The 26,143-nt window shown below is 43.0% G+C and overlaps 1 protein-coding gene across 2 annotated transcripts; it reads left to right on the top strand.

Annotated features, from left to right (window-relative positions):
- Positions 1–14,982: 14,982 nt before the first annotated feature.
- OOSP2 (oocyte secreted protein 2) lies at positions 14,983–23,121 on the top strand. Of its 2 annotated transcripts, XM_027562209.1 has the most exons (5): positions 14,983–15,346; positions 18,709–18,890; positions 20,531–20,637; positions 21,898–21,984; positions 22,802–23,121. In XM_027562209.1, exons 1-5 carry the CDS (start codon positions 15,271–15,273, stop codon positions 22,839–22,841), a joined length of 492 nt encoding a protein of 163 aa, XP_027418010.1. In that variant the 5' UTR covers positions 14,983–15,270; the 3' UTR covers positions 22,842–23,121. The 2 variants fall into 2 exon arrangements, 1 of the variants encoding a protein (XP_027418010.1); XR_003514614.1 differs by lacking the exon at positions 18,709–18,890.
- Positions 23,122–26,143: the final 3,022 nt, after the last annotated feature.

Genomic DNA, 26,143 nt, shown 5'->3' with positions numbered 1-26,143 from the left:
CTCAAGGCATATGGGAGCTTACCTCTCGGAGCAGGAATTGAACCCACACCCTCTGCACTGGAAGGCAGAGTGTTAGCCACTGAACTGCCAGCAAAGTCCCCAAATCTCAAGGCTTTAAGTGACACCTGGACATGAATGTTTGTAAAGTGTATGTCTCCATACAGGAGATCTGCTTAATTCTAGGCTTCAATTTGAGCTTGCTAATGTGAATTACTTGGGTCCACAGGAAGTTAGAAAATGTGATGTAAGAGGAAGGTTGAAAAATTGCTTTTGCACTGAGTTCTACTATGTTCTACTTCAGTTCTATTGAAGACCTACTATGTGTGGATAAAGCTGGCCTACTGGAAGGACCATATAGTGAAGAACTGAGACAGTCTGGCTGTCTGTCTGCCAACTCATGACTTGGAGAGAGGTGATTTTAGATCATTTCACATCAGCTGAGCCACCAAATGAATAAAATAACATGAATAACTATTTAGCTAAACCCAGAGCAAATTGCTGACCCGTACATTTAAGAAAATGATTGTTAATACACTAGATTTTGGAGTAGTTACCTATGCCACAGTATATAACCAGTACGATGCTTAGAATTTTTTCCAGTTATATAGTTCAAGCAATACATTTGTAAGCTGACCATCCATTTCATTTCTAGCCACTTCATCATTCATTAAATAGTGTCTATTAGGCAAAACACTCTCATTGTCGCTCTGGTTCTGTTACTAATTATAGTAATTGCTCCAATCTTGTCTTTGATGGTTCAGATCAGATCAGATCAGTCGCTCAGTCATGTCTGACTCTTTGCGACCCCATGAACTGCAGCATGCCAGGCCTCCCTGTCCATCACCAACTCCCGGAGTTCACTCAAACTCTCGTCCATCGAGTCGGTGATGCCATCCAGCCATCTCATCCTCTGTCGTCCCCTTCTCCTCCTGCCCCCAATCCCTCCCAGCATCAGAGTCTTTTCCAATGAGTCAGCTCTTCCCATGAGGTGGCCAAAGTACTGGAGTCTCAGCTTTAGCATCATTCCTTCCAAAGAAATCCCAGGGCTGATCTCCTTCAGAATGGACTGGTTAAGTACTGTCATCTAATCTTGGCTAATTTAGGATCCGCTAAAGCTTTCAGTTTTCCCCGAACTTGACCACATTTGTGAAAAACAGGTTTTTGGGGATGTAATGTACACCCTACGCATTCAGCCACATAAGGTGGTTTCCGTGGTTTTGGTTCGGTGGTCTTCCGTGTATTGAGACAGTGCAGCCATCACCACAGTCAATTATAGAACATTTTCCCCACTCCAAAAAGATCCTTTGCCCATATTTAAATTGGATCATTTATCTTTTTAGTATTTTGTTGCAGAATTCCTGTATAGTCTAGATACAAGTCCCTTATCAGACATGATTTGCAAGTAACTTTTCCCATTCTGTTGGCCACCTTTTCAACCTGAACTCGAAAAGCCGTGAATATAACTGATGCTCCAATTTGAGACACATTTCTCACATCACTTCTTTAGAATAGCACCAACCTCCACCCCTGACTGTCCTCCTTTTTTTGGACTGCTGCTTCTTTGTACTCACTATATATAGTTAAACTTTAAATGCTTTATGTTCTCAGGGCTTTGTATTAAACTATCACTTTTTCTCATGCTACAAATTCTAGTGTTCTCACATCCCGGTTGAATCCTTCAAATATTCAAGTATTTCCCAAATTTTTATTCCTGTCTTAGATTCCCTTCTGAGCCCCAACTTATAGCCAGATGTTTTCTCCACATTTCTGCTTGCATAACTCATAAGAATCTCAAAATTAGAATATCCAGAGTTGAAATCTATTTCTTCTACTGCTAACTTGCTCCTTCTTTAGTACTAGCGTCTTTGCTGTGCTGCCCTGGTGGCTCAGACAGTAAAGAATCTGCCTGCAATGCGGGAGACCTGGGTTTGATCCCTGGGTTGGGAAGATCCCCTGGAGAGGGGAACAGCTACCCACTCCAGTATTCTGGCCTGGAGAATTTTATAAATAGAGGAACCTGGTGGGCCACAGTCCATGGGGTCGCAGAGAGACAGACATATGTGAGTGATTTCATTTTCATTTCACCATCTTTGCTGAGTGATGTTAGGTACGTGCCTTAACCTCTCTGAGTCTCAGTTTCCTTGTCAGTAAACTGTAGATAATAATAGCTCTTGTCTCCTAAGACTTGTAAAAATCTGATTGGTTATCATAAGGGTGATTAGAATAGTACCTAGTACATAAAAGGCGGTGCATAATTGTTAACTCGTTTTCTCACTAATAACTATCAACTCAGTTGTATATCGGAGAAGGCAATGGCACCCCACTACGGTATTTTGCCTAGAAAATCCCATGGACGGAGGGGCCTGGTGGGCTGCAGTCCATGGGGTCGCTAAGAGTCGGACACGACTGAGCGACTTCACTTTCACTTTTCACTTTCATGCACTGGAGAAGGAAATGGCAACCCACTCCAGTGTTCTTGCCTGGAGAATCCCAGGGACGGGGGAGCCTGGTGGGCTGCCGTCTATGGGGTCGCACAGAGTCGGACACGACTGAAGTGACTCAGCAGCAGCAGCAGTGCTATCCTGCAGGACCTGTTGTTTATCTATTGCGTATATAATAGTGGCTCCCACTAAACCAGACTCCCACTCTGCCTCCCCCCTCCCCGCCCCCTCGGCAGCACAAGTCTGTTCTCTGCATCTGTGAAAGCTCCGCATTTTACATGTGGTCTCTAAAGAGCTGTGCCTTCTGGCCTCGGCCTGTCTCTGCCGCGTTCCCCCACTCTTCGGTAGGTCGCAGCCTCACTCTCTCCAGTTTTTCCATCGGCCACGTTTCTTCCTGCCTCAAGGCGTATTTGCACGTGTGCCTTTCCTCCTTAGAATGCTTGCTTTCACGTGGTGATGCCTCCTGTTCTCTCCACTGGCCCGCTCCTGCGTGAGTGCCTGGTTGCTCAGCCGTGTCCCACGCTTTGGGACCCCATGGACTGTAGCCCGCCAGACTCCACTGTCTGTGAGATTCTCCAAGCAAGGATACCGGAGTGGGTTGCCATGTCCTGCTCCAGGGGATCTTCCTGACCCAGGGATCAAACCCAAGTCTCCTGCATTTCCTGCTTTGGCAGGCAGATTCTTTACCACTGAGCCACCTGGGAAGCCCAACCTTCAGCTTAACTACCGCAGTACTTAACCCCCCTGTGCTTTCAGTCATGTCTGACTCTTTGTGAATCCACAGACTGTAGCCCGCCAGCCCCTCTGTTCATGGAATTTTCCAGGCAATAACACTGGATTGAGTAGCCATTCCCTTCTCCAGGGGATCTTCCAATCCCGGGGATCTAACTAGTGTCTCCTGCATTGCAGGTGGATTCTTTACTGTCTGAGCTACCAGTATTTTCAGTTACCTGTGATCCCACAGTATAAATGTTAAATGGGAAGTTCCAGAAATAAACAATTCATTAGTTAAAAATTGTGTGCCCTTCTTCGAAGCATGATGAACTCTCACGCCAATAGTTCTATGTAGCCTGGGACCTGGATCACCTCTTTGTCAGGTGTATCTTGCCCATCAGTCAACAGCTGTCAGGGTTCCCAGACAGATTGTCATGGTATCACAGTGGTCCTGTTCAAGGAGCTCTTACTTTATTTAACGGTGGCCCCAAAGCGCCAGGGTAGTGATGCTGGCCATTCCCACATGCCAAAGGGAAGCTGTAAGTGCTTCTTTTAAGTGAACAGATAAAAGTTCTCAGCTTAATAAAGAAAGAAAAATAAATCGTATGCTGAAGTTAAGACTGACAGTAAGAACAACCCTTTCACGTGTGAAATGGTGAAGAAGGAAAAAGAAACCCGTGCTAGTCTGGCTGTCCCATTTCAGACTGCCAAAATCAAGGTCACAGTGCACGAAACGTGCTTCGTTAAAACGGCAAAGGCATAATATTTGTGCAAGATATTTTGGAACAGAGAGAGACAGCGAGACCACGTTCACACACTTCTTTCTTACTATGTTGTTGTAATTGTTCTACTTCACTATTTCTGCTCTCAGCCTTTTATTGTGCCTGACCTGTACATTCAACTTTATTCTACGTGCTGTGCTTATTTGCTCAGTCGTGTCCGACTCTTTGTGACCCCAGGGACTGTAGCCCCCCAGGCTCCTCTGTCCATGGGATTCTCCATGCAACAACACTGGAGTGGGCTGCCATGCCCTCCTCCAGGGGATCTTCCCGACCCAGGGATCAAACACAGGTCTCCCACGTTGCAGGCAGATTCCTTACCAGCTGAGCCACCAGGGAAGCCGAACTTTATTCTAGCAATGTACATATAGAGAAAAAAAGTATATATGAAGTTTGATACTATTCTCAGTCTCGGTCCTCCACTGGGGGTTTGGAACACATCCCCTGTGGTGAAGGGGGACTGTACTTCCTCAGGGTCGCTCTCTCTGCATCCCAAGACTTGGTTATGTTCCCCTGTTATCGACTGTCTGGGTAGTCTGTACTTTCCTTTGCAGCACTTATGAGAATTACTATTAGTTATCTGCAGAATTATTTAACTGTGTTTATTTAATATGTACCTCTCTGCCAGACCGTGAGTTCCTCAAAGGCAGGGATATATCTTTCTTCTTTTTCTAATTTTATTTTTAATCGGGGGATAACCGCTTCAGTGCTGTGCTGGGTCCCGTCGCACAGCAGTGTGACTCGGCCACCAGTGTGCTCGTGTCCCCTGCCGCTTGGAACTCGCTCCCGCCTCGCCCCATCCACCCGTCTAGGCCTTCACAGGGTGCCGGATTCGAGCCTCTGGCCTGCAGCACCTTCTCGTTAGCTAGCTTTTCACACAGGCAATGTGTGTGTCTCTGTGCTACCCTCTCGGTTCCCCCAGGCCTCGCCTCCCCTCACCGTGCCCACAAGCCTGGCCTCTGTGTCTGCATCCATATCCCTGCCCTGCAAATAGGTTCAAAATCTTTCTTGTTCACCCTTGTGTCTCCTACTGCACCATGCAAATACCTGCCACGTGAGAGGTTGTCAAATATTTGCTGAAAGGAACTGCCCCAGATGCTTAAGCCAAATAATAAACTAAAGCATGTATAGGCTGATAATCGCATTGGAATAAATGTTTTATGTTTACTAGAAAATAAAAGATTGAGGTGGCTTCCAGCAAGACTGAGAGAGCATTCAGGCTTCAAGCATCTGAGGTTTGGAGTCAAGGTCACCCATTATTAAGAGTCGTCTATCACTTGGTATTTGTTTATCTAATCAAGCAGATCCACTTGAGATAATCTGTACTCTGTACTCCTTTTGTTCTGCTTCTGTACATGTTGATAAATAGGACTTATGTAATTCTGTTTATTTGCTTGATTGACTAGAGGTGAACATTGAGGAGTGAACCCAGATATCTAGTAAAACCCAGATCCTTCAAGGTCATTGGCTGAGCTACACAATATCTTAAGAGCTTCCAGGTTCAATTCAGTTCAGTTCAGTTGCTCAGTCGTGTCCAACTCTTTGTGACCCCATGGACTGCAGCACACAAGGCCTCCCTGTCCATCTCCAGCTCCCAGAGTTTACCCAAATTCACGTCCATTGAGTCAGTGATGCCATCCAATCATCTCATCCTCTGTCATCCCCTTCTCCTCCTGCCTTCAATCTTTCCCAGCATCAGGGTCTTTTCCAATGAGTCAGTTCTTTGCATCAGGTGGACAGAGTATTGGAGTTTCAGCTTCAGCATCAGTCCTTCCAATGAACACTCAGGACTGATCTCCTTTAGGATGGACTGGTTGGATCTCCTTGCAGTCCCAGGGACTCTCAAGAGTCTTCTCCAACACCACAGTTCAAAAGCCCCTGTTCTTCGGCGCTCAGCTTTCTTTATAGTCCAACTCTCACATCCATACATGACTACTAGAAAAGTCATAGCTTTGCTGAAGAAGCTGAACTTGAATGGTTCTATGAAGACCTACAAAACCTTCTAGAACTAATGAGAGAGTCAATTCCTAGGCAGGTTGATAAGTAGTCTGGGGTCCCCAAGGAGAGAGGGGTCTGGGGTTCTCAGGGAGGAGGAAAGGACAAACATCTTTTTTCCCTCTATGTTCCTTAATCACATAAAATGGTTTTTTTCTTTAAGTCTGAAACTGATGATTACACAACAAACAACTCAGTTTAAACTCTGTACTAGGGATTATACAACAACAATGTATCCTGCTTGAGGACAGTTTCTCCTTCCTAAAAACCCTGATGTTTTAGAATGTATATCATCAGAGAAGGCAATGGCACCCCACTCCAGTACTCTTGCTTGGAAAATCCCATTCACGGAGGAGCTTGTTAGGCTGCAATCCATGGGGTCGCTAAGAGTCAGACACGACTGAGCGACTTCACTTTCACTTTTCACTTTCATGCGTTGGAGAAGGAAATGGCAACCCACTCCAGTGTTCTTGCCTGGAGAATCCCAGGGACGGGGGAGCCTGGTGGGCTGCTGTCTATGGGGTTGCACAGAGTCGGACATGACTGAAGTGACTTAGCATAGCATGTTATGGGAGTGGGTCTGGTAGGATCTTTCTATTGTTAAGTTCTAATCCTATTATCTTAAAATGTAAATTGTGGGAGTGGGTCTGGTAAAATTTTCACAAACTTGAGACATTCTTTTCATTTATTGTAATAACTAATTAAAAAGTACATAACTCCCTTGCTAACACTAGCTAGGGGTGCATTCCCCCCCTTCTGATGTCTGTCTCAGAAGCTTTCTTTGTCCCTTTTATACTTTAATACAACTCTGCTATACAAAAGCTATTGAGTGATCAGGCCTGGTCCCTGGTCCCGAAGCTAAATCTTCTTCGGAGATCAAGAATCTGACACCTTTCACTGTAAGCTATCAGTTCAGTCCAGTTCAGTCGCTCAGTCGTGCCTGACTCTTTGTGACCCCATGGACTGCAGCTCGCCAGGCCTCCCTGTCCATCACCAACTCTTGGAGCTTATGCAAACTTATGTCCATTGAGTCAGTGATGCCATCCAACCATCTCATCCTCTGCCACCCTCTTCTCCTTTTGCCTTCAATCTCTTCCAGCATCAGGCTAGTGTGAGAAACTCTTTTCTTTCAGTCATAGATAACATGTAAATGAATGAGAATGTGTGTGTTAAGACTTTTTAAAATTGACACTGAAATTTGAGTTTCATATAATTTTCACTGTGGGGCTTCACTGGAGGCTCAGAGGTAAAGAATCCACCTGTAATGCAGGAGACATAGGTTCGATTTCTGGGTCGGGAAGATCCCCTGGAGGAGGGCATGGCAACCCACTCCAGTGTTCTTGCCTGGAGAATCCCATGGACAGAGGAGCATGGCGGGCTGCAGTCCGTGGGGTGGCAAAGGGTTGGACACGACTGAAGTGACTGAGCGCGCATGACTTTCATCTGTCACGAAATACATGACTGAGTGACTGAGCGTGCATGACTTTCATCCGGTCACGAAATACTCTTCTTTTGGTTTGGCTTCACCCACTCAGCTTACAGTTCTCCTCTCTGCAAAGGCCAGTTCTATATTTTATGCAGTACATCTTTGTAGGGTGAGAATCTGGCAGGTTTGTTTTATTATGATGCAAGTGCATTAAGCTTTGATAACAGAGGTATCCTCTTCAAAGACGGAGATCTTGAATAAACAATTGCAGGTGGAGTCAGTCCTCTCTGTGGTTGACTTAACTGACGATTTGGCCGCCTCAATTCCTGCTCTTATGCTGTAAATTCATCATTAAAGGGTGTGTCTGAAGAAAAACCTGGGTCCCCCATCAGGGATCCCAATAAAAGCAGAACCCCAGGTCCAGGCTCTCTTTCCCTTTCAACTAGATATGCTGAGTACCCTCCAGGACCTGTGAGTGAGAAGCCTCGTCTTTCAAGCTTTCCTGATGGTTACTGCTGAGGGAGACTCGCAATCCTGACAGACCGCAGTGGTGGGCCAGCCTCCACCTTGGCTCTGCAAGGGCAGATGCCCATAGGAAGCATGTCTAGGCGTCTCCTCACATCCTGGGGTGAGGGCAGGAGGCAACCGGGCTGCAGGCATCACCCTCAAAGCTAACGAGGGACGTGCATTCATCCCACAAAAAAGAGCAGATGGACGTGTCCGTGAACCGAAACGGAGACATGTTAGAAATGGAAAGCCCGATAAATATAGTAAGACTCCTGGCATTACTACTGCTCTTCTCTCAGGTCACACCCAAAATACTCATTTCAAACAACAGTTTGACTTTGACCAACCATATTGTGGCCGTGTTTTATTGGCATCTCTGAGCTCAATCTTTCTCTCTCTCTTTTTAAAGTCCTTCTTCATAGCATTTATAACAGCTAATTTTCATTCTAAACTTACTCTTGGGAAGCTGTTGTTGTTGCTCAGTCGCTCAGTCGTGTCCGACTCTTTGTGGCCCCATGGACTGCAGCACGCCAGGCCTCCCTGTCCATCACCAGCTCTGAGAGTTTGCTCAGACTCATGTCCATTGAGTTGGTGATGCCATCCAACCATCTCATCCTCTGTCGTCCCCGTCTCCTCCAGCCCTCAATCTTTTCCAGCATCAGGGTCTTTTCAAATGAGTCAGCTCTGCACATCAGGTGGCCAAAGTATTGAAACTTCAGTTTCTAATGAATATTCAGGGTTGATTTCCTTTAGGATCGACTGGTTGGATCTCCTTGCAGTCCAAGGGACTCTCTAGAGTCTTCTCCAGCACCGCAGTTCAGAAGCATCAATTCTTCAGCATTCAGGTTTCTTTATAGTCCAACTCTCACATCCATACATGACCACTGGAAAAACCATAGCTTTCACTAGATGGACCTTTGTTGGCAAAAGTAAAAAACCTTTGTCTTTCCTTTTTAATGTGCTGTCTGTGTTTTTCACAGCTTTCCTTCCAAGGAGCAAGTGTCTTTTAATTTCATGGCTGTGGTCACTGTCTGCAGTGATTTTGGAGCCCAGAAAATAAAATCTGCCACTGTTTCCACTGTTTCCCTATCTATTTGCCATGAAGTGATGGGACCGGATGCCATGATCTTTGTTTTCTGAATGTTGAGCTTTAAGTAAACTTTTTCACTCCCTTCTTTCACCCTCATCAAGACCTGATTCATGTTAATGTTTGACAGAAAATAACAAAATTCTATAAAGCAATTATCCTTCAATTAAAAAATAAACAAATTTTAAAAATTAAAAAAGAAGGTCTTTAGTTCCTCTTCATTTTCTGCTATTAGAGTGGTATCATTTGCACAACTAAGGTGGTTAATATTTCTTCCTGTAATCTTGATTCTAGCTGGTGCTTCATCCAGCCTGGCATTTCGCATGATGTACTGTGCATATAAGTTAAATTAGCAGGGTGACAATATACAGCCTTGATGTACTCCTTTCTCAAATTTGAACCAGTCTGTTGTTCCAGGTTTGGTCTGAACTGTTGCTTCTTGACCCACTGGTTTCTCTGGAGACAGGGAAGGTGGTCTGGTACTCCCCTCACTTTAAGAATTTTACACAGTTTGTTGTGATCCACACAAAGGTTTTAGCATAGTCAAAGAAGCAGAAGTAGATGTTTTTCTGGAATTCCCTTGCTTTCTCTATGAGCTGAGGAATGTGGGCAGTTTGATCACTGGTTGCTTTGCCTTTTCTAAATCCAGCTTGTACATCTGGAAGTTCTTAGTTCATGTACTGCTGAAGCCTAGCTTGAAGGAATTTGAGCATAACCTTTTATGTGAAATGAAAGCAATTGTCTGGTAGTTTGAACATTCTTTGGCATTGCCCTTCTTTGGGACTGGAATGGAAACTGACCTTTCTAGTCCAATGGCCACAGCTGTCTCCAAATTTGTGGACATATTGAATGCAGCACTTTAACAGCATCATCTTTTAGAATTTTACATAGCTCAGCTGGAATTCCATCACCTCCACTAGCTTTGTACATAGTGATGCTTCCTAAGGCCCACTTGACTTCACACTCCAAGATGCCTGGCTCTACGTGAGTGACCACACCATCATGGGTATCCTGATCCTTAAGACATTTTTGGTATAATTCTTCTGTGTATTCTTGCCACCTCTTCTTTATCTTTTCTGCTTCTGTTAGGTCCTTACTGTTTCTGCCCTTTATTGTGCCCAGTCTTGCATGAAGTGTTCCCTTGATCTCTCCAGTTTTCTTGAAGAGCTCTCTAGTCTTTTCCAGTCTGTTGTTTTCCTCTACTTCTTTGCATTGTTCACTGAAGAAGGCCTTCTTATCACTCTTTGCTGTTCTCTGGAACTCTGCATTCAGATGGGTATATCTTTCCCTTTCTCCCTTGCTTTTCACACCTCTTTCTTCAGCTACTTTTAAAGCCTCCTCAGACAACCACTTTGCTTTCTTGCATTTCTTTTTCTTTGGGATGGTTTTGGTTACTGCTTCCTGTACAATGTTACGGACCTCTGTCCGTAGTTCTTCAGGCACTCTCTCTACCAAATCTAATTTCTTGAATCTATTCGTCACCTCTACTATATAATCATAAGGGACTTGATTTAGGTCCTACCTGAACGGCCCAGTGGTTTTCCCTAATTTCTTCATTTTAAGCCTGAATTTTGCAATAAGGAGCTGCAGTAAAGATCCATCCCCTCCATGGATCACAGCCTTCTAAATGGGCTTACAGAACTCAATGAAGCTATGAGCCATGCCATGTGGGGCCACCCTGGATGGATGTGCCATAGTGGAGAGTTCTGACAAAACATGGCCCACTGGAGGAGTGAGTGGCAAACCTCTCCAGTATTCTTGCTGTGAGAACCCATGAAAGTATGTAAAGGCAAAAAGAGCTTCCTAGACCCTTTAGTGAAAAGATTGAGAGTCAACAGACATGAGGACCATTTCAAAGAACACTCATATGGTGTCAATTTCTTGGTTTAAATATGCAGAAGCTTCTCATGACATATGAAACAACTTCCGTACAGAATTTCTGTGTTCTATCAGGTGTCTGCAGATAGACGATTTTAACTGTCCTGCAGTCCATTCCAAGGAACTAAACATGGATTTTTAAGTTGTATCTGACATGTAAGACTTCCTAGTGAGTCCCACAGAGCAATTAGCTTCTTCTTTAACTGTCGGCAGCCTCTGATTAAATGTCAAGTTCCAGAGAATGCCGGGTTTCAGCCGCAGATGGTGTGTAACAGAGTAGATTGTACATCTCTTTAGTGTTTTCCCAATTGAAGTTGAGTTGGCTTACGACGTTGTGTTAATCTCAGGTGTACAGCAAAGTGACTCAGTAAAACACACGTATGCATATGTATATTGTTTCAGATTCTTTTCTCTTCTAGATTATTATAAACTATTGAGTATAGCTCTCTGTGCTATACAGTCAGTTCAGTTCAGTCGCTCGGTTGTGTCTGACTCTTTGTGACCCCAAGGACTGCAGCACACTAGGCCTCCCTGTCCATCGCCAACTCTGGGAACTTGCTCAAACTCATGTCCATCAAGTTGGTGATGCCATCCAACCATCTCATCCTCTGTCGTCCCCTTCTCCTGCCTTCAATCTTTCCCAGCATCAGGGTCTTTTCCCATGAGTCAGTCACGTGCTATACAGTAGGTCCTTCTTACACTGGTCTGTATACTAGATATATACTATTCTATACATAATGTACACAGCCGCATCCGCTAGTAGGCAAGATGCCTTAGAACCCTGAACCCGTAGCCTCCCCTGGACGTGGCTCGGTCCACAGAGAGCCGGGACCTGGCCTCAGACACCAGTGTGCAGGCACTAGACCCAGAAATCATACCTATGAAACCCAGCTGATAAAACAGACTAATCAAAGGGTTTTGGAGCAGGGAGAGAGAAAAGCAGAAAAGGCACAGACGTACAATATTAGGAATAAAAGGAGCATGATAGAATAAAAAAGAAGACACTACTTTGATATCTATACTTCCAAAATGATTAGCATGAGAAGCAAATGCTTGCTAGAAAATACTGCTACAGCTAACATAAGGAAGTACAGAAAACCTGAACCTATAACACAACAATGCCACCAAAAAGAAATGAAAGTACTGTGTCTATACAAGAATAGATGAAGAAATGTTTATAGCTTTATTCATAATAATCCGAACCCAGAAACAGCTTAAATGTCCACCAGCTCACAAATGATTAAACAGCCAGGGGTGCAGTGATTCCATGGAAGACTACTCAGCTGCAACGAGAAACTACTCTTACCTTAACCGTCCAGACCGAGTGACTCTCAAAAGCATCGTGCCGAGAAAAGGAAACAAGACACGAAAGAGTACAAACTATGTGATTCCATTGAAATGACATTTTGGAGAGGACAGATTATAGAGATGGAAAACGGATTGGCTGTGGCCGGGAGATGAGCTGGCGGCAGCGAGGTTCTGACGCCTGGGAGCATTTGGGGTGATGGAGATGCTCTGTGTCTTGATTGTTGTGGCGTTCACAGGAGTGTATACATTCGTCAAGATTCTTGCAACTGTGCACTTGTTCAAGAGTGACTTTTACTATTTGTGAATTTTACCTTAATTTTTAAAAAGTAAAAAGATTATAATTAATATTTAGACTGAAAAAGAAAGCTGAGGGCCAAACTTTAGTACCTTACAGAAGAGTAAAGGGATATAATAACCACAGCAATGCATCAGTGTTTATGGTATTCAGAATATCATACATAGTCATAAAGAGCTCTGAAGAGACATGCTGAGGACAGCTAGGAAACCGTAAATCTGTCCTGTAGTTTACACGGTCACTCCAGGAAGTCTGGGGGCTTCTGGAACTTCCAATGTAGTAGATGAGGAGGAGAAGGTCTTGTTTCACCTTCCTGCTATTTCCTATGCTGCCTCTTGAACTATTTCATGCCCCAAATTGAAATACATTCTCACTAAGATATCCACGGCACCCCACTCCAGTACTCTTGCCTGGAAAATCCCATGGACGGAGGAGCCTGATAGGCTGTAGTCCATGGGGTCATTAAAAGTCAGACACGACTTCACTCTCACTTTTCACTTTCTTGCATTGGAGAAGGAAATGGCAACCCACTCCAGTGTTCTTGCCTGGAGAATCCCAGGGACTGGGGAGCCTCCTGGGCTGCTGGCTATGGGGTCGCACAGAGTCGGACACGACTGAAGTGACTTAGCAGCAGCAAGATATCCATATTAATGTACTGATTTTTTTAAGTGCTTAAAATGTAGTTTAAATGTCCCCCCACCCCCCCACCACAAAGTACTTTGGGAATTCTCCGGTGGTCCAGGGGTTAAGAGCCCATTTTCAACGCATGGGATGTGGGTTAGATCCCTGCTCTGGGAACTAAGATCCCACGGGCCTTGGAGCAACTAAGCCCACGAGCCACAAGTACTGAACTGCGCATTCTGGAGCCCGTGTGCCACAACCAAAGATTCTGCGTGACACAAATGTAGAACTTGTACGTTGCAATTAATATCTGAAGTCAAATAAACAAGTAAACATTAAAGATACTTAGAATGGAAAAGGGAGATTTTTCTCAGGGTAAGGAAAGTAGTTAGGGATTTATTACAAATTACAAAATAGAGAAAAGGTCATGAAAACCTGAAGATAGAGGCTCAAAAGCAGAAGTAAGAAAAATTATCTAGAGATCATGGAAGCCACTTTTCAATGCCTCCATCCTCACCTGGAAATGACTGCTGTCCTAGAGATTTAGTCAGATGATTTTAAGATTTAAAGCACATATTCCTTTACCAGTTTGCTAACAATTTGCTAACAGTGTTTTTGCAGATTGGCAGACGTGACAATTGGAGACGTTGACCTGCCTGTGCACAAGCCGCAGTCTTCATTCACACGGGCCTTCAGCACTGCCGCTCTGGTTGGCAGCATCTAGGAAATGATGTTTTAAGGTGCTTTTAATCCTATTGTACATAAAATTTCACAAGCATAATTGTGAAAATTGTAGATATTTGTCTCTATTAATACTCTCAAGTGGAACATAAGTATTTGGTAAGCTCTTAAATTGAAAAAATGTTAAAGAATTTATTTCTTTTTTATTTCTCTCCCGACCCACTTGTGTTATCAGGTAACAGGTCTGCCAAGTTCTGGAGATATAAAAATAGAGGGAGCTGGTCCTGCTCTTAAAGATCTCATCATTTAGTGGTCTTTACTTTTAGAAGAGATGGTGAATGTAGTGACAAAATCAACATAATATCAAGGATAGTTAAATGCATTTATCTAATCATTTCTAATCTCTGCAAATTTATGCTTTCCATGTTCTAGTAAAACAGCACAAAAAATCACTGAACTTGAGGAACCGGTGTTCTAGAGAGAAAAAAAAATAGAAAGCATTTGAAACAAATATTCATTCAGGCTCCTTTTCTTAGCGATGTTTTGAATTTCTTATTTTCATTTGCATCTTCTCTTTTGAAGAAAGGAACTTGAATGCCATAAGAATATCTTCAAGCCTTGCTAAAGATTATTTACAAAATAGCATCGCTGGTAATGCCCGAGAGTTTGCAGACTCTCGGCTGCACCCCAGGCCTCTAAATCGCTGTGTGCATTGTAACATCATCTCCAGGTGATATGTTGGCTCTTTAGAGTTTGAGAAGCACTGCTGATGGGCATCAACTCAGCATGTACTCTGACGGCAAACCTTTAGAGCAGTGATTCTCAAAGTATGGTTCCTGGGCAGTATCAGTGTCATCTGGGAACTTGTCAGGAATGCAAATTCTTATGTCTTACCAAATCAGTAAGATGGGGCTCAGCTAGCTGTGTGGAGCTTCAGTGAGCTCTACAGGTGGACCTGATGTCTGCTAGTTTTGAGGACCATTGTTCAGAAGATGGTTGGTAAATTAGGTTAAAGCAGGAGAAATCAGTCTTGTAAATCCTCACGCCTAATTCCTCAGGGCTTCACCTTCTCAGGTGCACAGGATAATTGAATTCTCTTACAGTCATTATTTTTTTAGTGCTCCAAGATGTTATAGGATCATAGGGAGTTTTAATAAAGTAAACGTTAGTGCGTAAAAACAACCCCATAATTGAAGATTTAGACTCTAAAAAAATGAAATAGAGCCTTCTACTGATCTTCCAATCATATCTAAAAGACCTGTCTCCTGCTTTGATAGTCATCATTACAATTTGTGCGTGAGTTTTACGGGCATTAATGTAGGCTTTCAAAATTCACTGTTCCAGGGGAACAAAATATTTGAATAAAAAGTGTTAGGTTTCAGGCAATGAACCGATGATATATTTATGGCACGTGTGTGCTGCCCAGAGCTGGTAGTTGATTGTTCACACCTGAGTGTGTCTTTAGGCATTTTGGCATATAAGTCCGCTGCTCCTAACTTTCCATTTCTCAAGTGGGATTTCGTTTCCAATCTCAGCCAATGAAGCCTTCCTCGGGATTAAGAGGACTCTTAGTCCTTTTCTCTTTGACATGGACTTGTGCTGGGGATTGGTCAGGTACAACATATTTGCAGAGGAGGATTTTTTTAAGTGTTGAAAGATGGAGCTTTCAAAGTGACTTTTGAATTACTTATGATTTTGGTCTCATTGAATCCTAGCAATAGCTGAGGATACATATAGTGAAGGAGGTTTATTTTAGGTGCTTGATCTTGAAATGTTTTCTGAGACTCAAGAGTCTGCCCCAACTTGAGAGCTGCTTTTCTCAACTCCCCTTCTCTTCTGACCCCTTTCAGAGCATGTCAGATTCCTGGGGCTCAAATACTTGAGGTGGGTTGAATGTAAGGAGCGTGGGGTGGCCGGGAACATAAGGAGACTTCCATGGGCTGCGGCAGGACCTCAGGACTCTGTGAATGTGACATGCTGGAAGGAAACCTTATCTAGGGACTCCGTTGTCCTTGACATTATTCTTCATAAATAATCCATTGTGTCTGAGAGGAAGAATTCAGCCCTTCCTATGTGGAGTGATCAACTGTCTTGGTTTTCCTTATGCTTTCCTGTTTTAGCACTAAAAGTCTTCTTCCTGAGCAAGTGGGATGGATGATTGCCCTATGCATGAACTTTGGTTTGTCAGTTTCTGATGTCAAACTTTCAGAGTTTCCGTAAGAATGTACATGTTCTCATCAAGTTACCTGTTTCACAAGGCCACCCAGATCTGCTGTGTGAGCACTGGGAAGGGTCGTGGTGTGTTTATTGTACACTTTTCTTTCCTTTACTTAGGAAATATTTTAAAAGACAACAATAAAATCACATAAATACTCATTGACCCACTCTCCAGCTTTATGAAATCCACAATAATCGGCTACACTTGCTTCCATTTTAATTTCTGGTAGAATCAAAGTTCAGGTAAAGTTGAAGTCCCCATGGCCACCCTTGATTCTATTCTCTTCCCTCTTTGCCCAGATGGAAGCTTGGTCATTTTGCATTTCTCTATGCATTTTATAATTTTATGTGAAATAGATGGATCCATAAACCCATGTTTTGCAGGCACTCAAAACTTTTATTTGTTCCATCCTACAGCTTTTGTTGTTGTTCAACACTATTTAGAGATTTATAAGTGCAGGCTTGGTTTACGTCTTCTCTGGTATGCTATTGAGTGAACGCACCATAAACCATCTTCATTTTTCTGTTGATGGGTGGAACATGCCCACGTTCGTCTGTTACATGTGACGTCTGTACTTGGGCATTTTTTTTGCATGCCCAGGACCATGAGGCCACAGGTGTGCAGGTCGGAAAACCCACTCTCTCCTATCCTATTGTTCTCTAACGAGGTGCGACAGTTTAGTTTTCCCAGCAGAATGGCAGCTGTTCTCATTTTCACCAGCACTTGCTGTTGCAGATATCTTACTTTTTGACAATCTGAGGGGAAGACAAGACTAACTCAGGCTGAGCTTTTTTCTGAACTTTTAAATTTTTAGGTGATAATAGAGTCATATGTAACTGTGTAATACTTAGCAGTTGTATAAGACATGCTACAGACAGATAAGTGCACCTTTTACTCAATTCCATCCAATGGTAACATCTTGCAAAACAGAGTGCAATATTACTTTAGGATGTTGACATGGCTACAGCCAAGCCGCAGAACATTTCTGTCACAACCCCTCAGGCTGCCCTTCGACAGTCACATCTGCTCTCCTGAATTCCTCATGCCGCCTCGCTTCCCTCCCACCTCAGTCTCTCATCTCTGGCAACTATACATCTATTCTCCATTTCTCGAATCTCATCATCTCAAGATGCCCCCTAAATGGAGTCATACAGTAAGTTAGTCCCAGGGACTGGCTTTTCCATTCAGAAAATTGCCTGGAGGTCTGCCGACACTGTGTGTATCAAGGCTCCATTCTTCTTTGTGATGAGTAGTATTCCATGGCATGTTTATACCATCGTTTAATCATCCACCCATTGAAAAGCATCTGGGACGTTTCTAGTTTTTTGCTATTATGAACAAAGCGGTTATAAACATTTGCATATATTTTGTGTGAATGTACATTTTTATTTTCCTGGGATAAATGGAGTTCGATTTCTGGCTCATATGGTTGTGGTTGTTTAGTTACTCAGTCATGTCTGGCTCTTTTGCGACCCCACAGACTGCAGCCCGCCAGGCTCCTCTGTCCCTGGGATTTCCCAGGCAAGAATACCGGAGTGGGTTGCCATTTCCTTCTCCAGTTCATCTTCCCCACCCAGGGATCACACCCACGTCTCCTGCACTGGCAGGCAGATTCTTTACCAGTGAGCTTCCAGGGAAGCCTGGCTCACACGGTAGTCATACGTTTAGGTTTTAAAGAAATCTAGAGACTAATTTCCAGGGTGGTAATATTTTACACTGCCACCAACAGTGTATGAATGGTTCAGTTTCTCCACAGCCCTGTTAAATATGACTTGATGTCATATTTTTATTTTAGCTACTCTGATAGGTATATAGTAATATCGCCTTGTGATTTTAATTTATATTTAAATAATGGCTAATGGTGTTGGCTAAGATCTTTTCACGTGCTAATTTGCAATCTGTGCATCCTCTTAGTGAAAAAATTACATGTTATATAATTTTCATTTGGTTGGTGAGTTTTCAGTATCCTCTGAGGCTCCTTTTAGTATTCCAAGTCAACTAAGAAGATTTATGTTAAGTGAAGACCACATAAATTGCCAACTTGACTCTTTATATCTCACGTCCTACCCAATCCAGTAATTTTAAGGTATTGTGACATTCTTCTAGAACCTAGCCCACATAGAAAATTATATTAGAAAATGATTCCCTTTCTCAGATACAAAAATTACTGTCCAGTTATATTTAGCAGGAAAAGAGGAGGCACCACAGACACTCAGCTTCTATAGAAGCAGAGTTGCTCGGTTTTAGTTTTTTGGACAAGTCATTATTGCTTCATCAGCCCTTACTTCATCCTTTTACACACCACGAAGCTGTACATTCAAACGTGGAAACACAGGCTTGCTTAGAGGAGCTTCAGTTGAACCTGGGAGATCAAAGGCGCTCTATGCTGCAGAGCGAAAATGGTAGGACATTGATAGCTACAGTCTTACGATGCCAGCTCCACAAAGACTTTGGAGAACCAGATCAGAAGATTTTATTTCATACTGAAGGATGTATGTTTAGTATGGGTATTTTTAGAGGATGAAGTAACATGCTGAGACCGTCTTTAGCAGAATTGCTCAGCTCTAAGGCTTTTTTTTTTTTTTAACTTAGCAGAAGAATGATGCTGCAGTTCATGGGGTTGCAAAGAACTGGTCATGATTTTGTGAGTGAATAACAGAAGGATGTTCTCTTTGTTTATATTAACTGTGCTAAAATTTTCTGGGCTGATTTGTGTGACAGCAACACTAACAGAAAGTGTTTCTTTTCTCCTTCTTAGCTGTGAAAGTACGCTGCAGCTACTTTTGGTTCTATGCCAAGATTAAACCCACACTATTTCACAATTTGTACATGAATCCTGATGAAGCATTTTTAGGAAATGACTGCCCTGTAACCTACGTTTCACCAGATGCTCATTATGAATTTTTCTACTATTCTAATAAATGTGGCATCATAACCAAAGTAAGAGGAATGGCTATTTTACCTAAAACCTGAATGTTGTATGGTTCCTTCAACAGCCCCCAAACCAGAAGTCATCAAGTTTTTATCTATAATATGGCTGGACTGATTTCTCTAATAGTCACATTCAGGACAGAGGAAATTAATGAAGGAGATGATAAATACTTATTTTCTTGTTGGGTAATAACTGCAAACTCTAATGTGAACCTTGTAGATATAAAATCCAATTAGTGACAGAAAAGTCAGGAAGATGGCAAGTTAGAAAGTTTCCACATCTCACAAGCTTATCATGTTACATTGCAGCATATAAAGTGATAATTACAGTTTATAAAGTTTGGCCTGGTGCAGTCAGAAGGAGGAAATAACATAGTTAAGCATCAGAAGGTTTTTCAAAGTAGATGTCTCACATTCTCCAGCCCCACCCAATCCCGCTGACCAGAGACTTTGACGGGCCTTACTGGGCACAGTGAATGATCAACTATACCAACTGCTAAAAAAGTCTGATTGGGATTTTGGCTTAATTTTTAAAATGTTAGCAGCCTACAAAAGTTTGCTGTAAAATTACTTGCTATTTTGCTCCCTATCCCAAATGGAATATTAAATAATAGAATTTTCCAGTCTAGCTGAATGTCTAATATTGGGTTCCACAGAAAGCAAAATTTAAGGTGGAGTTGAGCATGCAGGATGTTTTATTAAGAAGTGTCTATTTTTATGCCAGTACCATAACGTTTTGATTAATACAGCTTTGTAGGGTAGGTTTTTTCCCAAGAGGAAACAGTTCCGTTGACACAGCTATAGATTCAGTGTGTCTGTGGGAGGGACCACGCTGAGGCTCATCTTTTGCTGCCATCCTGAACCACATGGAGTGTGACTCGTGATGCCCCCAGCTCTGCTTTCCTCTCTTGCTTTGACTCTTCAAGGTTTCTGCGGTCAATACAGCTTCAGGGTAGTTTCTGTTTCCTGTGAAAAGTATCACTGGGGTTTGGATAGGGATTGTGTCTACTCTATGGACGGATGTGGGTAGTATGGATATCTGAACAATCTTAATTCCTCTGATCCACGATCATGGGGTAGCTTTCCACTGTTTGCCTTCAATTTCCTTCACCAAAGCCTTGTGATTTTCGGTGTTAGATGTTCTACTTTCTTAGTTAAATTTATCACTAAAGATCTTATTTTTTGATCTATTGAAAAAATGGGACTTTTTCCTTTATTTTTTCCATGTATTTTGTTGTTGTTGTACAGAAACACAACTAAGTTCCCCGGGATTTATGTGAGTAGAGGCAGCTCCCAGGTTCCAAAGTGCATTCACACGGGCTTAAAGCTCATACTCTCTACAGCTAAGCAGTATTCCAGTTACAGCAGTGTTTCTCAAAAGGAGGTATAAGCAAACTTTCTTGAATTTGAATCACAGAGATCCTTTTCTTTTGGTTCACAAGTGCTGCCTGCCTCTTCTACACAAGCATTCTGCCAGACCTTAATGCTTGTGTCCATTGAGAAGATGGCTTAGTTTCTCATGAATGGAGGTTGACTGTGGTCACTTTTAGAGAGCTTGCAGGACCCACAACTTCCTATTCAAATAATTATTAAGTTTCCCGAGGCTCTTGAGACAAACATCTGCTTAAAATCTTTCTTTGTCCCTTTAGACTTTCCAGGAGACTCTTCTGCTTCAGACTAAAATCAAGTATATGTCAAGTAACTCCGGAGACACCGCTGAAATGCCCGTGTCGTGTGTCGTCACACAACAAGCATGGTATGCCAGACTTCTGCCCTGGTTCCCGGCTCCATCTTAGTTTCCAAGATGAGAAACCGACCCTGAGAGATTAAAAGGCATAACTGGGAAGGAGAAAAGACACAACCCTATTGGTAACATCAGTTTGTTGATTCCTGGCCCTATATATTTCAGAGTTATTTCAATTGTCTTCTAGGAAAAAGAGTAGCCTGCCGGGCTCCTCTGTACATGGAATTTTCCAGGAAAGAATACTGGAACAGGTAGCCATTCCCTTCTCCAGGGGATCTTCCAGACTCAGGGCTTGAACGTGGGTCTCCTGTCTTGCAGGCGGACTCTTTACCATCTGAACCACCAGGGAAGCCCTGTATATAATACCAGGAATACTGAAAAATGGAATGACGATTTTTTTTTTTTATACAACTGTCAGAGTCACTGAAAATCTGATGTATCTTAACCAGCTCTTAATCAAATCTAGCTATTTTGAAGTGTGAACCCACATTCAAGGTTCCTGAAAGAATTAAGAAAGTCTAAATGATAGTATATGAACTCACTGAAGATTCAAGGTCAGCATGCTGGACTCAAGATGTAGGGAGAGAGATGGAACATGCTAGAACAGAATCCATAGGTTAAGATTAATTTTTTTGGTATCTTACCAACTTTTAAGAAAGCCTGTAATAATCAAGCTTTTTAGATCATAGCAACTTTGATCAGGTCTTGGCAAACTTCTGATTGTTGGTAGGACTTTATTTGGATAATTTTTCTGTTAGGTTCTTCTGGTTAAAACCTTGAACTGAGTTTTTTTTTCCTCTCAGTGATTACAGAAGAGCCTTACTACATAGTGTTCTTCTCATAGATAATAACGACAATAAATAACAACTAACAGTTATTAATCACCATATTCCTGCACTGTTCCAGCACTGTATAAATAGACTTGTTCTTCGTGACAGCTCAATGAGATGATACTATTATGCCAATTTAGGGGTAAGGAGATTGAGGCACAGTGAAATTATTTACCTGAGACCATTTTCTGGTAGATGGTAGAACCAGGAAGTAAACCCAGAGTTTGGTTTCTAAGCCCGTGTTACTCAACACCACAAACACCGCCTGTGAAGTTCTGGAACAATAAGCAGAAATCAATCCATCTACTAGTCATAGGAATTTGGTCTGAAACTCAGTTTTGGAAACAGTAAGGTCTGAATAGATCTTAGATTCATGTGATATTTCTATATTTTCTTCTCTCACTTTAGTATGTACCCTTTTAATTTTTTTTTTTTTTTTTAGCATGTACCATTTGTCAAATGAAACTGAAAGTGGAGATGATGAAACCAGCTCTGAAGACATGGAAGTTTCTTACATAATGCAGTCACAGTAAGGGTCCTCGGAACTGGCGTTTTATGATTTTGTCCACGCATGTCCTAGACAAGAGCCAATACAGTTGACAAGGAAATGTCCCCTATTTGTATTAAGGCATTTTGTGCCTAAAAAGCTTCCAATTCAGGAATGGGCAGTTCATGCATTCCTTCCTGTGTTTGTTGGAGGTGTTGCTGATCATGTGCTTTTGTTAATATGTCACTAACTTCCAGGGATCCCATTTAAGAGCTGTCCTTCTGGGGTATCATATGAAATTCCATGATAAATGCAAAGATGAAAGAAATATCCATCAATTCCAACATCAATGGAGTTCTAAATCTTAAAAAAAAAAAAAAGTGTCAAACTGAACCTACAAAGTGAAGGCTTAGATGTGTTGGTAATCCCTGGTGACGTGAGCTCAGAAGTGCCATAATGCTGGGTGGTTACTTCTTCCAGGAAGGACAGAATACCTTCAGGCAGTACAGTTCTTTCTCCTTGAGCCACATCTGAAGGGATATTAAGATAAATCCACAGGCATGTTGATTTGGGGTTATCAATAAAGAGGTGGAGCTATGCAACAGAAAGTATCGGGGTAGTCTTAGAAAATTTCAGTTGTACCTCATGGTTTAGCGAGGAATCATTACACACTTAAGGATATTGTCCCAAGGGTAAAATGTTTTCCTTTCTCTCGAATTCTCTTTTACTTTTAATCTATACCCTCTCTCCCATCCACACCCCCACACATATAAACTGCTTTACTGATGAATAGCAAGCTCATTGAAATAGTTAAATAATGTTTATATTGGGACTGATTTTAAATTTTCTTCTATTTCAGGAACGATCTGAATACTACATTCTCTCTGTGTGCCAAATGATGTAACTTACTAGAAGAGAAGAAATGAGATCTATGTTCAAAGGCAACTTCTGAAATGACTGTTTAGGACTGAAGATTTAGTGTGTTGTTTTATAGAAATCAGAGGAGCTGGCATGGAACTGAATGATACCCAATTGTCTGTTTCAAAAAGCTAATTTTTTATTTTAAATCAAATGGCATGTTGCCTTCTTATCTTTTTTTTTTTTTTTCAAAAAGACACTACCCCTGCTTTTAACTCCATGGAGACTTATTTATGAATAAAGTGTGTTCTATTACCTGTCTGTAATTATTGAAGGGCTGTGTCATTTTAAGCTTTGACGCTCACTATAAAGAGGTTTTTAAGGGCAGAATGACTAATTCTTCCCTGCTTGGTGGCTGATTCATAAGCTTAGCTAAGATTTACAACTAGTTGGATCATTTATTCATTTGATGAACATGCTTTCATGGAATTTACATTTTGGTAGGGCACAGACTATTAAAAAAAACACATAATCTATAAATTCCAGGAATGGGGTAAATGCTACTTAGGAAAAAAGCCTGGCAGAGAAGGGAGACTGCTAATATCCGGGTGAGGGCTGCTCTTCTGCGCATGGCGTCAGGAAATGCCTGCCCGGAAGGTGGCTGGCAGAGACCCGAGGGGCGCGAGGGAGTGAGCCGCGCAGACCCGGGAGGGGAGCTTCTCCAAGACCTTCGAGTCCCTGAGGACTCCAGGCCCAGCGGGTTCACGCAGGCAGGAGCGTGCGGTCGGAGGGGAGAGTGCTAATAAACCAGGAGAGCCCCTCCTCCCCAGAACAAGGGGAGTGGAGAGGGCTAGCCTCTCAAAACTGACCTGACAACCTTGGTTGTACTTGAAACAGCAGGGCGAGTCACCGGAAAGCCTCGGAGTGACGAGAGCGGACAGGCGGCTCGGATCGCCCTGGCTGCTGCGCGCGGAGCAGACACCAGGGGGCGCAAAGGCCGAGCTGCTGTTCCGTCGCCCAGTCGTGTCCGACTCTGACCCCACGGACTGCAGCCGGCCAGCTCCTCTGTCCTCGGGATTCTCCAGGCAAGAAGACTGGAGTGGGCTGCCATTTCCTCCTCCAGGAAAGGCTGAGTAGGGAAACCAAGACGAACGCTGGTACTCTTGAGTGGGAGGGTAGGAGGGCTTGGTAGACCAGTTCTCAGAGTTCTCATCTAGGGGCCATCTTTCCCTTCAGGGCACTAGACGAATCTGGAGAGGTTTTTTTTTCTTGCAATGAGAGGTGGTGTTAGTGGTGGTGTGTTGCTTAAGGCTACGGGGCACCGGCCAGTGATGCCACTAAACATCCTACAGAGAGTAAGACAGCACTCCCTACCTCCGCCCCCGCCCAACATACACAACAGAGAATTTCCTGGGTTGAAGTTGAGAGCCCTGGGTTAGGTAGAGCAGTGGAATAAACAGAAAGTGCTCAGATTTTGAAGAGATATATACCTGTATAGATATATCAATATAATCTGAGAAAGATTTGCAAAGAGTTGGATATGGGGGTATAAGAGAGGAATCCAGGAGACTTTACGATATTTGAGCTCTTGATGGGAATACCAGACCACCTGACCTGCCTCTTGAGAAATCTGTATGCAGGTCAGGAAGCAACAGTTAGAACTGGACATGCAACAACAGACTGGTTCCAAATAGGAAAAGGAGTACGTCAAGGCTGTATATTGTCACCCTGCTTATTTAACTTCTATGCAGAGGACATCATGAGAAACACTGGGCTAGAGGAAGCACAAGCTGGAATCAAGATTGCCAGGAGAAATATCAGTAACCTCAGATATGCAGATGATACCACCCATATGGCAGAAAGTGAAGAAGAACTAAAAAGCCTGTTGATGAAAATGAAAGAGGAGAGTGAAAAAGTTGGCTTAAAGCTCAACATTCAGAAAACGAAGATCATGGCATCTCGTCCCATCTCTTCATGGGAATTAGATGGGGAAACAGTGGAAGCAGTGTCAGACTTTATTTTTCTGGGCTCCAAAATCACTGCAGATGGTGATTGCAGCCATGAAATTAAAAGACACTTACTCCTTGGAAGGAAAGTTATAACCAACCTAGACAGCATATTAAAAAGCAGAGACATTACTTTGCCGACAAAGGTCCATCTAGTCAAGGCTATGGTTTTTCCAGGGGTCATGTATGGATGTGAGAGTTGGACTATAAAGAAAGCTGAGTGCCGAAGAATTGATGCTTTTGAAGTGTGGTGCTGGATAAGACTCTTGAGAGTCCCTTGGACTTCAAGGAGATCCAACCAGTCCATCCTAAAGGAGATCAGTCCTGGGTGTTCATTGGAAGGACTGATGTTGAAGCTGAAACTCCAATACTTTGGCCACTTGATGCAAAGAGCTGACTTATTGGAAAAGACCCTGATGCTGGGAGGTATTGGGGGCAGGAGGAGAAGGGGATGACAGAGGATGAGATGGTTGGATGGCATCACTGACTTGATGGACATGGGTTTGGGTGAACTCCGGGAGTTGGTGATGGACAGGGAGTCCTGGCGTGCTGCGATTCATGGGGTCACAAAGAGCCGGACATGACTGAGCGACTGAACTGAACTGAAAGTGGGAGGTGCCACTAGCTTGATAAGAATGTGGGAGATCCTGGCTTAGAAGCTCTATTCGGTAGACGTCAAGTTTAAGATGTTCATTAGATTTCTAAGTGGAGAGAGCAAGTGGATATTGAACATATAGGTCTGGGGTTCAGAGGAGGTGGTCCAGGCTGGATGTAGAAAATTTGTATTGATCAGCAAAAATTTAAAGCTGCTAAGACTGGATGAGTTCAAGCAAAAAAAGTGAGGAAAAGAAGATAATGGGCTCAAGGCTCAGGTCTTGGGGTTTCTGATATTAAGAAGTAGCTGAGAGGAGACAGAAACCTCAAAGGAGGAAACCAACCAGTAAGGTAGACTGGAAGCAAATCTACCAGAGAGTGGCGTCCAGACAGCCACACAGGTGGAGGCAATAATCACATCACTCGTTTCTGAAAGGTTAGGTAGGATGGTTGAGAACTAAGAATTGACCGTTCGCTCTAGCGGACAGACAGAGCACTGATGATGCTGGGAAAAGCGGCTTTGGTGGAGACGCTATGCTCAACAGTCAGGTTTAGGAGAGGGTGGATAAGAAGTTGGAAAAAGCAGAAGCACTAATTTGAGAAGATAAATGCACAACAGTGTTCATAGCGGCATTTTTTACAAATGCCAACCAATGGAAGCAACCTATCGACAGATGAGTGGATAAAGATGTGATACACACACACACACACACACACGCGCGCGCACATGCACACACACACAC

Source organism: Bos indicus x Bos taurus, chromosome 15 (assembly GCF_003369695.1).
Source record: "Bos indicus x Bos taurus breed Angus x Brahman F1 hybrid chromosome 15, Bos_hybrid_MaternalHap_v2.0, whole genome shotgun sequence".
In the NCBI taxonomy this organism is placed as follows: domain Eukaryota; kingdom Metazoa; phylum Chordata; class Mammalia; order Artiodactyla; family Bovidae; genus Bos; species Bos indicus x Bos taurus.
The sequence above is the reverse complement of the archived record's forward strand: the minus strand, read 5'-3'. Positions and strand labels throughout refer to the sequence as shown.